General features: G+C 29.9%; 1 protein-coding gene across 1 annotated transcript in view; it reads left to right on the top strand.

Moving 5' to 3' along the window:
• Nmdar2 (NMDA receptor 2) overlaps positions 1 to 9,489 on the top strand; it is a 112,190-nt gene extending 102,701 nt beyond the window's left edge. Inside the window, exon 10 of the mRNA XM_070109927.1 lies at positions 7,640 to 9,489. Coding sequence (XP_069966028.1) covers positions 7,640 to 7,682 — 43 coding nt within the window. The 3' untranslated portion in view covers positions 7,683 to 9,489. The remainder of the gene's footprint in view (positions 1 to 7,639) is intronic.
• The last annotated feature ends 5,424 nt before the right edge of the window (positions 9,490 to 14,913 follow it).

The raw sequence follows: 14,913 nt of genomic DNA, 5'->3' as shown, positions 1-14,913 counted from the left end.
GTGTGTTCTATTTGATATATCTATTTGTATATATGTATATGTATGGTTGGGTATGCGCCTGTAAAAATTCGTTCGTTTACTTTGCTTTTATGTTTTGGGTATATACATATGTATATGTATAAAAAAATATCTATATTTACCTCAGAATTGTTTGCATAACTGTACATACACATACATGATATATGTATATAAGGATGTAAATTGCAAAAATGTGGTGCCATCAGTGAAAGTGTTTTTACACGAAAAGTGTGAACAGTTGTGAAACAAGAGTAAATAAAATGAAGGCAACACAAAATTTTCATTGGTTTTCTTTTGTAACTGTAATTGTACATATATTTGTATTGTATGATTTCTGAGAAATGCGCTTTTTAAGAACTAGTTCTTTTTGAGAACATTTTGCGCCAAGACTGGTTTGTAGCAATTTTCTTTGGTAATATACAGCTAGCGATTTTAAAATGGTTTTATCTCAAATGCTATATTTTGAGACTTGTCGGTATTAAATTGTTGTTTATTAGATTTGATAATTTAAGCGGTCATGTAAAATGTATGTAAATGTATACCATAAATGTCTAAAATACAATAGTTGGAATGTCTTTGTGGAACATAAGTTTCGCTAAAACTTAATTGACATATTTCAATACTCCTTGTCTCAACATGTGGCAATATTCTATTCCTTTCTTGTATTTTATTTCACCTCAGTCTGCATCCATAGATTTTTAGATGCCTTTTATTGTTTCTGTTGACAAAGATCGAACGCACGATCCCAGGGGTATGTGGTTGGCTCCTTTGTACGTGAATCTCTATTTTTTCTTGATTTGCGTTTTTTCTCGATTGGAGCAAATGTCACCAATTTACGAAAATGCCCAGCTTTATTGTTGTACCTTAGCGGAGGTGCCGCAGGACCACTATCAAGTACACGACCAGTGGCGATCACTCCCGAAATTGTGGTACTATATTCATCGATACCGATATCAGGTGCCTGTGTAATGGAAGCACATTTTTTCGATTGTTGAATGCCCATGTTTTTGAAGAATGTTCTGAGATTGATACCTGTAAACTCAAGTTCTCTAAATGCGATGTGTCTGTAAGATAGCGCGGAAGTTGACTAAAGCGTTTTTAAAGATTACTGAACTTTTTATAGCTGTAAAATTTAAAATGCGTAAAGGTTTCATAATCTTTTGACCATTTTCTTTTTCGACAAACGTTGAATCTAAGCAGGTAAAAAGGAATTTACACAAACATAAGAATAAGCTTTAGTTTATGTAGTTAACTAGTTTTTCATGAAGTGATTAAAGCCGAACCAATTTTGTTTTGATACCTGTTTGGTTATTATTAGCTCGTGCCTGGATAATTATATGTAAACATAAATAGTAAAATACCGAAGTAATTATTATCTAAAAGGTTAACCACACTCCCTATCTCAAAATATGTACAACAGTTTGCACTCATTCTTTGTTCCTCAAATTTTCTTAATTTTTCGCATGATAAATCTGGGTCATATGAATATTTTATATATGCATATATTGTACTTTTTTCAAAAAAAATTTACATAAATTTTATTTCAAACTAGAGTAGGTCTTGCAAATAATTTGAAAATTTCGTTTAAATAAGGTGTGAAAACGTTTTTGATATATTTCTTAAGACATGATTTATAAAAGCAAGAAAGTCAAAGAAATATTATATAAAAGATGATGTTCTGGTAATTATAAGTTCACCAATTTTCAGTAAAGTAAAAATCACTGAAGATATTTCTGTCCTGAAAGTGGTCCCCTAAATTATTTTCAATCATGAGCCCACTCATGGAAGAGAATATTGATTAAACGACTAAAAAATTTTTTAATTAGTTTACTAATCTCTACATTAGCTTATTGAACTGTCAAAAGTCTTCCTTTGTCAAAAACAGTCATTTAATTTTCATTGTGCACCACCCGAAATGGTCCAATTTCTTAAAACTTTATCTGATTCTTTTCTTTTATTTCGCGATTGTCAAACTTATTGAGGAGGGTGTCTAGATCTCGTATCAAGACACTACATTAAAGTTCTTAAAAGAAAAATATTTAAAATAGTTTACGTACAAATTTTGGAGAATTAAAAAATATCTATTTCGCAAATACAATTTCTCTAAATTTCCATGAGCAACATCTACAGTCTTCTTCTACAGTCTTTGAACTTTTTTAAACGGCAATGATTTTGACACAACTTTTCTGCTGGGAAAGAATTTAGCAAAGAAAAGAATATGTATAAAGTGTATTTATTCGAAGTACACATTTGTATACCAGTATGTAAAATCACCCAAAATCTTAAATGGAAATTAATGAAGTGTACAACCGACAATGATTGACGTAATGAAGTTTTGTGGTTGCAGTGATTTGCTTGCTGCATACATTCATACATACTTATATACATAATTAGCCTTATGTACACATACATATTTTCCTAATAAGTTGCAGTAAATAATAGTTTTTTCAAAATTAATATGCAGATATTTTACAAATTTTCCATTTCAAAATTTTTACCATGAAATTTGTAAGCTTGCTATTCAGTAGTATTAAAATCATATTTAATGTGATTATATTAAGTTTTATGAGTTATTATCAGCACACACATAAGTATGTATTTAAGTATCTGTTTAATTACATAGATACACTTGAATACAAAATATGAGTACCAACAAACTTTTTAATTGCTTTCAAATTCATTGCCCAATAATGCAATTGCTTTCATCGTAAAGCCGTATATTTTATTTATTTTGTCCATAAATTAATACTGATTTCTGCCTTTTCAATTTTTTACCCCTACATATTTAATGAAGCGTTGATATTTGGTCGACACACTCTCATTTGCACATATGTTTTTTGACCATAAATGTGCAAAAAGCATGTGGGCAAAGTGTGACTGTAATTGTGGTTCGCATGAAACCACAACATTAAAGCTAAGTGCTTATAACTTAATACCTGTGAGCAAATATAATATGGAAAAGCTTTAAATTTCAGTAACGAAATTGTGCCAATCGATTGTAAACTTTTTGCTTTCCATAAAATATGCATGCAAGTAAATGGAAAATTCATACAAAATTCGTTATTATTCATTATTTTATTAAAAACTTTATGCTACATTTATTTATTCATTAATAGTATCCTATTTGATCAAGGTATTAATTATATGCCGTTTATTCAAACATTTTATTAACTGCAATAATTTCAGTATAATTTTCATATAAATATTGGTCTCGAATTCCCCGAATAGAGTAGCAAAAAAAAAAGAAGCCAGAATATAGGAAACAAGTATAGGACTCAAAATGACTATCAATTTTATATATATATGTACGCTTTATTTATACCTATTTTATTTACTTACGAACGTTTTTAAATGAATTATTTAACAAAATTGACCTTCAAAACAATCGGGATTGTTTTCTGCGTTTTTTATAGTAGCTAAGACAAGTCAACCGGAAACTGCTAGTTGTAGGTATCATAAAATTTAGTGTAAAATAACCGTTTTACGTCCCAAGCATTTTATTTATTAAAAATATTAATTTTTCTCCTTATGTTGAATTGATACCGAAAAAGGACCCTAATTTTCAATAGAAAATTAAAAACGTCATATTATCAGCTGTTTCTTAAATTTTGTGATCTTTATGTTCGTTGAAATCTCTGTTTTCTGATGTTGTAAAAAAATATACATAACTAAGGTAAATTTTCTCAGAAAATGAAAAAAAACCCACTAAAGGATTCCAACCTGCTTTTTTACAGCTGTTACTACGAAAAAAGCAGCTTTTATCTTCCTTCTACTTTGAGTTTCATTCTATTACTAATTATTTTTCGCTTTTTATTATTTTCAAAAACTTTCAGGCCTAACATATAAGTTTTGTTTTCTAACATTTTTTTATAAATTATAAAATTAATTTTTTTTTTCATTTTTGTTTGGTAGTTTAACCTCAAAATGAAGTTCATTGTTAAATTATGTGTACAGCTAAATTCACAACAAAAATTATCAAATTTGGATGTTTATGAGCTCAACAATAATATTTAAGTTAACATACGCACATGCCTTCACATAAGCAAACTGTATTTCCTCAACTGTCCTAAATAAATATTAATGTTATACCTTATGTTTAGCATTAATTTAATAGCAGAACAATGAATAAGTTATTTACGAAGATGCTTAAAGACTAGCTAAGGGATTACCGTTTAACTGAGCTATCGATTATTATTGATTAGGGTATTTAGTTAGGCCGTTTATGCGCTGTGGACGATAAGCAAATTCCTATTTGCAAAATACAATTAGTTAAAAGCGAATGAAGCCCAAGGGATGTATAACAGCTCAGATGTGTGTTTGAGCAATAAAATGAACACATAAGGTCGTAGTTCACGTAATAATATTTAGTTAATATTGTTATGTAAATGTTTTTTAGAAGTGTAAAGCTTTAATTTCAAAAATTTATGAAATGAAATTACATAATGTCTTTATATCCAATTTTTCCATTTTTTTATTGCAAGGGGTTTTGACAAACAATTGTTTCCATATATGAAAATATAAGCTTTAGTATTTTAGTAATATTTTTATTCGGAAAAAACACGGCAGTATTGAAACCACAATTTTGTTACAAAACAATTTTTCTGGAATTAGTATTGAATTGTACAATATTCCTAGCCTAGTTATAAACTTTTTCTTCCCTTATTGTACTCCCGTCTATAGTCTCAAACATTGGAGAATTTTCTTTCCTTATGAGAATTCCACAGATAAACATACCATATTCTTCTGAGTTTCCAGTGTTACCTACCGGATTTACAAAGTATTGGCAGAAGGAGACAGAACTTGTCTTGGAAGTAATAAGATTATATAAATATATTAAAGTATATCATATGTATACCTCTTTATCCCTGCAAGTTCCATAGCGCTACAAAATTATAAATAGTAAATATAGTAAGTAGTTTTGAATTTATCACGAAAATTTATTTTAATTGAAATCTAAAAAAAAATTAATATCATCATTTTTTCAATAATTAATAATACTCTTTTCGTATGGCCCGTCTGATGGATCGCTAAAATAATTAAGTTGGCTAAATTTCTGCTCACCTGCGTTTAGACTGTCTCCATCATTATAAATATCTATGTCTAATATTAGTGCAGGCGCTACCGAATCTAAACACGTCTCCTTTCTTTACTCTCCTCGCATTCAGGCTTCGTCAGCGCTGAATTATATTGAACTTTCATTTCGAAATTATCACTGGCATTTGAAGCTTCACTGTGCTCTTACAGCGCATACTCTCTCTCAACACAGTGTAGGATTGAAATTCCTTGGGAGTATGGTGATCGGTTGCGGCATCTGTCATATCCTGCGAAGCGGCAATCTCCTCTTTTATTTGTAAAATAGTACGTGGATTCCATATAAAAGCGGTGGAATCGCGTTTTTGACGTTTCCCAACGTCCCAAAGGTTCTTCAATATACGTGTCATCATATTTAAATGATATAACAAAATACGAAACGAAATCTTCTAGAATGCATTCCACCCAAGTTTAAAATAAATACACTTTCAAATATTGCGGAAAAAGAACGGAGTATCTCTCGATGAGCTCTTATGCTGTGAATACACTGAACTAACTTTGCAAAGTTGTTTCCTTTTTATACTAAAAAATGATAATTTTTGCTAATATTTTTAGAGTTCGGTATTAAAAATACATTGTTAAAATATACATAAGGTTCTGTAGTATAGGTAAAACAATACCTAGATCGAAATAATAAAGTGTGGGTTTTAAGGAAATAGATTTGTGAAAAGTTAATGATTTAATATTTTTGGCAGTAAATATCATGATTGAGTATATAGGAGCTAAATGACCCAACCGATTGATTTAATTTAACATCATGCTATCTAACAATAGATTCCAAAATGCTTAAAGTGATATCACATGTTTTGCATTTGTATTTTCTTAATTACATACATAATATCTCAAGAATATTGTTCAAATCGAATGGAGTAAAATTGACGAAGTCACGAGTATTTTCATACCTTATGAACGGTTTACATCACATTTTTTTAGTGTTCCAAATTTTAAAGTATTTTTCCACAACTCATGTTTTCAAAGACGGTGCGGACTAATCAAAATGAAGATAAAGATATTCATAAAAATATTTTTTCATTATTCAGGTACTTTAATTAGACTTGAAAGTTATTTATGTATATCAACCTTTTTTTCTTGTTTGTTTTTTCTAATGTAAGAAGTAGGTCAACTTATTGCCACCTTAAGGGGTCGATTCTTGAGCTGATTTTAATTTCTATTTAACATGTCTTGTTTTTCACAGTGTATTTGCTCCTTTTTTTAATACAGATTACATACATACTGGTATATACAAATTATTAATCCTGCAGTATCAATCCAATATTTTAATTATATTAATATTTTTTTAATTTACAATATCAATGATGTCTTTATATAATTTTATAAATTTAAATTCTCAGCTCATTGCCTTTTCGAATGCATAAAAAACTATTATTTTTTTCTTATGTATTTAAAATAAAAAAATATTTTTTTTTTGATAAGCTTTATTTTTTATTTATCGAAAATATGTTTTTGTAAATACACATGTTTAATCAGATTGCTCAGCATGAAATTTCAATTAACCGTTTTAAACTCAATTTTTCAATTTTTTAAACATTATATGTGCACGTAGAAATTTCACAAATTTAATAAATTTTCATACTTTTTCATTGATCCACAAGCATATTTTATAAACATATCAATAATAGGTAAACATATATTATACGTATGTGTACGAGCACATAGCACGCATTAATTTTACACTATACAAAGTAGTTAACAGTTTATTTTCCAAGGATAAACACAGTTTGAATCATTTAGTCTATTTACCCGTGTTTGCACTACGTAATTTGAAGCAGCTTAACACAAAAAATATAAATACAAGCCAATTTGTTTGCAATATACACTGTGGATACACCCATGCCGCAGTCATAATCATACATATCTACACTTGTAGTTAGTATCATTTATGTAAAGTAATACGGAAACATATGCGCATTTCGTCTGAAATGAGAATACTGCAAATACTAAAAAACAGCCGCAAATCCATCAGCTTCATCACCACCACTGACAACATACACACATATGGTTAGCCAAATAGGCAATCAATCAAAACATTTCCACAAGGATTTTCACGAATAGGCAAATTTGCCTTAGCGAACAGAGAGGCACACGTAAACAATGGCAGAGATGCGGGTACACATTAGTTTACTAATCCTTCAACAGTGATACGCATGCATATACCTATATGACTATAGTTGAGCCAACTAGCCAGCCAGTTAGAGACTACGAAAGTATCCAAATACAAACAAACGTACACACACACACACACCCGAGCACATATGCAACTAATCAATCCAGAAGCTATGCGAGTCAGTCAGTCAGTCACCCAGTCAGTAAGAATATCAGTCACTCAATGCACAGGCGACGACACAACCCAGTTATGTTTAATTATCAATACTAATACCAACACCACCAACAATAACAACAACACGACACGCGCCCAACCTTAATAATCAATATGGCTAAACCGTTTGCGTTTTGCTTTTACATGTTTTCCATTTTGCTTAAAATCTAATAATAAATTGTATTCATTAAGGTCTTACAAAACGGAAATTGCGGAAATGGAGACGGTGCTGTAAGAGACCAGACCGCAACAAATACCACCGTACACCACCACATGCCAACAACATCGACACCACCAATATACATACATACATGTAGGAATCGGGCGACCGCCACCACATAAGACGCGCTGCCTCAAGATGAGCCACTAACTAATGCTGCAAAGCGAATGAATAATGCTGCCTGTCTGCCTTGCTGCCTTCCAGCCAATAACACGACGGCATGCGGAAGCAATAGATTTCGGTGGGAAATGAGCACGAATGCCTATAACGGTATGATGTTTGAATCACACGTAGAAACTTTATAGGAAATATCAGGTGGCAAGGAGCAAAGCGCAACGAACAGAAAGCAGAGGGCAGCACAGTTATCGATGGAGCGAAATCTTGCTCGTTTTGCAAGGATCCACAGCAAAAAGTTAACAATGCCAGCAACGGAGTAATGCATGCACACATACATACCTGTTTGTGTGTGTGTATATGCGGGCAAAGCTTGGAATTTGAATAATGATTGAGCTGAAAAAAAAACACAAAAATAAATTAATATAAACCAACAACAACAGCAACGCATCAAAAAATAAACATTGTGTGTAGTATTTATATATATATATGTATGAGTGTGAATAATATTAAGAGCCAAATGAGAAATTTAACTTCAAAGCCGAACTTAATGATTACAAGTAATAATTACCAATAATCAATCATAATGATAACAATAATAACAAGATGGCATGCTAAACACAGTTATAAATCAAAATAGTTTTATTGAACACAAAAAAAAAAAACTAAACAAATAATACAAACGAACAATAAAGGTTTAAGCGAAAAGCACCAAACACATTGAAATGCACAAATGCAAAGTTTTAAGGGCTTATAACCACTTGCAAGTCAGAAAAAACGCGTAATTTGCTGATTTTTTTTTTTTTTTTGAAGAGTAATTTTGCTTAATAATTAAATAAAAAATGTACATTAACAATTTAATATCATTTAATAATTGGCGAATCGTTTTGAAATATTTTGGATACGCCTTCCAAAAAAGTTGTCTGGCGAGGAAAATGTTTCCGCTTACAATTAAATCGAATCCTGAATCCAAACAAAATAATAAATATTACAATATATATATATACAATACAATTAATGAATACAGTTTATGATGGTAGGACTAGTCATTATTTTGATTTTTTAACAAAATGGCAGTTTCCCAAATGAGAAAGTAATTTTTTGCGAAAGAATTTATACTGCAGAATGGCTAGGATAGGTTAAATGGTCGATCCTAAAAAGGGGATCTCACTTGAACAGCTGGTCCGTTGTGGTACCTGGAACTCCTATAAAAATTTGTCAAAAAGACACTCATAAATCGACAAAGCGCTTTGAGTCGATCATGAATTTGTTGGGACCAATGACAGTTTCGGCTATGTCTGCTGGTTTGCTGAAGGTATGAATGCCGATATCATCTTAGTAGCTAATCGGCTTTGCAGTTTCTTGCGATTCCGCTATGACCAATCACCCAAACGAGTCTAATGATGAAGTAGCATGATGTTATTTCTAGTGAGGACAGACACTCCTTGACTAACTTTAAACGCACAGTCTTCCAGTTCAATGTTAATTTCGCTGCTCTGCTGTCGGAGTTAATGCACACCTCCCTGAAAGAAGCTGCAGTTTTGAGTAGTAAATCTACAGCTACCTTAATAGCAGCCACTTCTGTCTGAAAAACACTACAGTAGTCTGGTAGCCTAAAGCTAAGCTTGAGGGAGAGCTTTTTATTGAAGACTCCCCATCCAATTCTATCTCCTGGCTTCAACCCATCCGTGAAAAAGATCACTGCGCCTCTTCTTCCAGTGCACATATCCCTCATGAGTATGTGAGTGAAGATACAGCTGCCTGGAGTTGCCTCAATAACGCAATGCTCCAAATTTCGATCTGCAATGCACTGTAGCTAAAAAAATCGAAATTGTTATCAAAAATCTTATTATATCGATTGGTAATTGCGAAATATATTTAAGATGATTTGCGAAAATTTCAGGTCGATCGGTCCAGCGGTTTCGAAGAAATTTTCCTCACTAACTCTGTGGACAGCATTTCGGGAAAGGCGCGTTTAAAGTTTGGGATTCGATTATACTTAATTAAAAAATCCTTACAAATATGCTTATAACTCCGAAACTATCTGCCGGATCAACTTTTAATTTTCGGAGAATATTTTCAAATATATTATACATAAATTCTATACGCAAAAAAATTTTTTTTTTTTACAAGTGGTTATAACCTCTTAATACAAACGAAGAACAAAAAGTTAAAGCGGAATACACTTACATTCTTAAAATGCGCCGATGCAAAGATTTAAACAAAAATATTTAAAATAAAAAAATTAAAAATAAATAATTGAAATGTCTTAAAAATTAATTGTTTAGATTAATAATGCAAATAATAAATATGATTAATAATTGTAAAAGAATGTAAACGGCCAACAAGCCACCCAGCTATGTATGCACTAAACAGAACTTTTAAACTGTACACTGACGGCAACGCACACGCATTAGATAAGTCCACCTTAAAGCTTTACAAAGTGCAAGCGGATGTGTACAGTTTAACGGTTGTGTGCGCTTCACCAGTACACTTCCATGCTTGAGGCAACTAAATTCACTAAATTGAATAACACTAGTTTAATGTATGGAAAACAAAACCAAAACCAAAAACAAAAATAAAAAGAAAACAAAAACCAAAACAAAGAAAAAACAGTAACAAAAATTGAAAACTCAACTACAATTAAGGCGAACCCAACTCATACTCGTAAATGCCTCAAATTTGTTATTCATTTGTTATTACATATGTATATGTGTAAAGGTTTTCGAGTGTAATTAAGCTTAATTAAAACTAACACACATACACACATATAACTATATGTTTGTAAAAGCTAACTAATTTGTCAGTAAATTACTTGAAAATCGTTTTTAAAAACCGAAGTGAAAATTGACTGAAAAATACTAAAAATTGCAAAGCACAAAGTAAACAACTAATTCAAGATGTTGAAAAGCACAAAACAGACAAAAGCAAGGTCTAATAAGAAAGCAGCATTTTAAAATAGATTTAAAAATGACATAAAAAAATGTCGTAAATTGTAGTTGCAACATTTCATGGAAAAATTGTGCACTAAATGAAAACGTTAACAGTTGTATAAACTGCTTGCTAAGCGAATCACGTGGTGGTAGAAAAATGTCTCTAGAAGCAAATTGACGATAACGGTATTCAAAAAACTTGAAAGTACTCCAGAAAAAGCTTTGACTTTCTCTATAATATTTTGTGCTTAAACTGCTTTAAATGCTGCAATTCAATTTTCACACAGCTGTAGCTCGGTTTTTTGTAGTCGCAGGTACCTAACACAAGCCAAAATTATTTAATAGTTTACCTATTGGAAATAACTATTAGCAAATGTAATTGTTATATATGCAAGTTGAAAGGTATTAGTTGTGTAAGAAATTACGAAGGATGAAGAAATGGAGATACTGCTATTTTTGTTTTGTTTTTTGGCTGTCGAATAAAAAGTCTGAACTTGATGCGATAGTAAATTCTTTTTCTGATTTTACATATATGCATCATATATGTATGTATGTACATTAGGGTGTGCGTTATTACGCAAGTTTATTTATTTATTTTTTTTTGCATACGTCTCCTGAAGTTTCAGATTTTGCGCTAAATAAACAAATGACAGCAAACAAGTTCTTTGTTTTCAACTTAAACCGTGAATAAATCATTTTACTTTTCCGATATATTTAACTTTTTTCAATATTTTGCAATACATTTTTCATCTCCAATGCAAATTAATCTACAACTTTGAAAGGGTGATGTTCTATTACTAAATTATAATGCTCTCAAAAAATTATCCAACGAAATCATATTTCTTTTCTCATGCACATAGGTATATAGCATGGGACTTTTTGATCTTTTCCAATAAATGTTTTTTCTCCAAAGAATAAAAACCTACAACTTTAAAAAATAGCCTTCTAAAAAAATATCGCTCTTCAAAAAAAGTCTTATTGGTTTCTTTCATAAAACCACTCCTTTAAAAGTTATACGTGGTTAAAATTATTGATCAAATGCATTGAGTTATTCAGTAACTGATCATTCATACATATAGTACACCATGTCGTATGAGCAACACAGAATTTATTAACACTTGTATGAATACTCCGTATGTTTAATTTTAACTGCGTATAACTTTTAAAGGAATGTTTTCATGAAAAAAATATTAAGAACTTTTTTGTTGAGCGGAAAATTTTGTATTGGAATATAGTTTTTTTAGGTATTGCAATATCATTTTTTTAAAATTGCAGTTTTATTTTCTTTAGAGATAAAATATGTATTGCGAAAAATTAAAAAATCGCGAGAGTAAAATGATTCAGGCGCGATTTAAGTCGAAAATAAAAAGTTTGTTTACGTCGGATAATTTTTTAGAGCAAAAATTCAATATATTTTGGAAATAACGGACACTCTAATGTACATATACATACATAATTTGTTTAAGTATGACTATTCTTCACCCTAACCCCATCATTTATAGTTGATTCAACTAAATTCTTCTTCACACTTGCATATAAATTTGTATGTATGTCTAAGTAGTGGTCTTGTAGTTGCTTATTTTACACTAAATACGCTACTTAAACTAAACATATTGTTGCTAACTAAATTTGTTGATAACCTGAAAATGTCGAAAACTTAAAAAACTAGTGCACTTATGCTAGAATATTGATTACGCTGAATTTTTTTTTTTTTTTTTTTGAAGATTCCATTTTGTATTAGTGAAATCGGTGATTTTAACAAAAGTTGCCACAAGTTCTTTTTTTTGTTATTTAAAAAAATAATTTCTAATACATAAATAATATTAAATGCAATACTCGTATGAGCTGAAAATAAATAAACCCTTTTGAAATAAAGTGTGTATTCAGAAGCACATTGCACTATGTTTCAGATTCAGGGATGTAAGCTTCAACTCTTTAGTAAAAATACTTGGAAATTTTCTATTTCACTAAGGGATACACTAAGTGTAAAATAAAATATATTTTCATATTTCGTTACCGATCATAGCTCTAAAAATAACATACTCAAATTTTAAATCGATATCTCAAATATTTTTTGAGTAACAGATTTCTAAAGTGTAGGCTCAGTTTAATCAATTCCAAGAGTTTACCATTTAAAGCGTTTTTCTTCAATCTACATTTTTCAAATTTACTTGAGTGATTACTTAGAGACATCGGATTCGATTGCTATCAATTTTTTTTTGCATGTTTTGTATAATTAATTACATTGTTGCCAATTTTCCCTGTATTTTTTTTTTAACTATTACAAATCGGTTCCTCTATCCCTTTAAAGCAATATTCTAAATAAGTGCACAAATTATAATAAAAATATTATATGAAAACCAAACTATAATGTAATAAAAAGAAAGAAAAAACACTAAATGAGCTCTAATACAAAACTCAAACAATTAAAAATATAGCGAATGTTAGTAATTTTTTTTTTAAGTCACCTAAAATTTGATTTTTAACGTTTCAACCAAAGTAAAATACTTGAAAAAGGGTTGCTGCAAAGTTTGTGTGCGAATGTTTACTGAAACTTTCTAGAAACAAGCGAAAATAAATATAAATTACTGCTTTCTATGTCAACATTAAACCAAATTACCATATTGTTAAGCTACTTGACTTATGTAAATATTAGAACGCTACAAATGCTTCTTAATGATAGTTTAAGGGAAATTGCTTTCTTTTTAATGTTCTTCTACAACTTTAAATATTTTTAAATAATCGCTATCTCTTTTAAGTGTTACAATACCGTTAAATATCAATTGCTGCCCTTTATGGTACTTTGTGTGTTACAACAAGTCAGATAGATATATAATATTATATTACAGGAATAGGTACCAAAGGGACTCAAATAATGGTTGGTTGCTAATACTGAAAAAAAAAATTAATTTGTACGAGTTTGCTTAAATCATTTTCAATTACAAAGTATTATAAAAATGTTTAATTATTTTAATGAGTCGCTCCTTAAGCGGTTTTATCCACTTGCAAGTTAGAAAAATCGCGTTCTTTTGTGAATTTGTTTTCTAAAGAGACATTTTATTTAAGAAATAAATAAAATTTATTCAATAAATAAAAAAAAAAAATGTGCATTTACATAATTTAAGGTATTTTAATAATCGGCAATTCATTTTGACACATTTTCGATTCTCTTGATCCCTTGAGATGTTGCTGCTTAAAATTATCTCAAATTCGAAAACCAAAAAAATGTATTATTACAATATATGAGTACATGTAATGATCGAAGGACTAGTAAAAAATTTGAGTTTTGACCGAATGGCGGCATTACAAAAAAAAGCGTTTTTTGTGAAAAAGTTAAAGTAAAAGTGACTTAAAAAATTGAAGTTGTTATCAAAAATCGGATTCCTTCTATCATTACCTGACAAATACCATACGTCTAAGAAGTTTGTATGAAAATTTCAATCAATTTCGGAGAGATTTTTCACACCGACTCTGTAAACAGCGTTCCGAGAAAAATTCGTACAAATACACTCATATATATTCGAAATTATTCGGCTGAAAACTTTCGGAAAATATATTCAATTATTGTATGTAAACATTCGATATATACTCTTATGTACAAAAAAATAGATGTTTTGAAATTCACAAGTGGATATAAGTCCTTAATTACGATTCGAGAATCAATCGATTTTTTTAATATTATGAGATGAGTGTAAAAAAGCATTGGTTTTCAAATCAGTTTTCTGTTGTTTTTTTAATTGTTTCCTTTAAGCATGTTTCTTCAAATCAAGGATTATTAAATTTCAATAATATCTGTTTCTACACCATATTTTTCAATAATCTATCCCAAGTTGTACATTTTTTACTAACAATGTCACGCATTTATATTTCATATACATATTCTTAATAATACCCTGAAACCCCTGAAATGGGATTAATTTTTTCAAATTGCTGACTGGATAACAAAGAATGACCGTCTAATGTTTGTTATAACAGTAATTTATTTTCATTTAGCAAAGAAGTATAACATTTTATTGTAGTTGCAAATGTACTTAGGTGCATTGACATATTTACATACATTCGTATAAGGCAAACTTAAAAATGAGATGAATGCATACATGCAAATTGTGTATTAAAGAAAATAAATAAAAATATACTCAAAATATTGTAACTTTTTTTTCTACTGAATTTTGTGTAAAATACGAAAAATTATACGAGAC

This window comes from Bactrocera oleae, chromosome 5, assembly GCF_042242935.1.
Source record: "Bactrocera oleae isolate idBacOlea1 chromosome 5, idBacOlea1, whole genome shotgun sequence".
NCBI lineage: Eukaryota > Metazoa > Arthropoda > Insecta > Diptera > Tephritidae > Bactrocera > Bactrocera oleae.
This window is presented reverse-complemented; position numbering and strand designations above follow the sequence as displayed.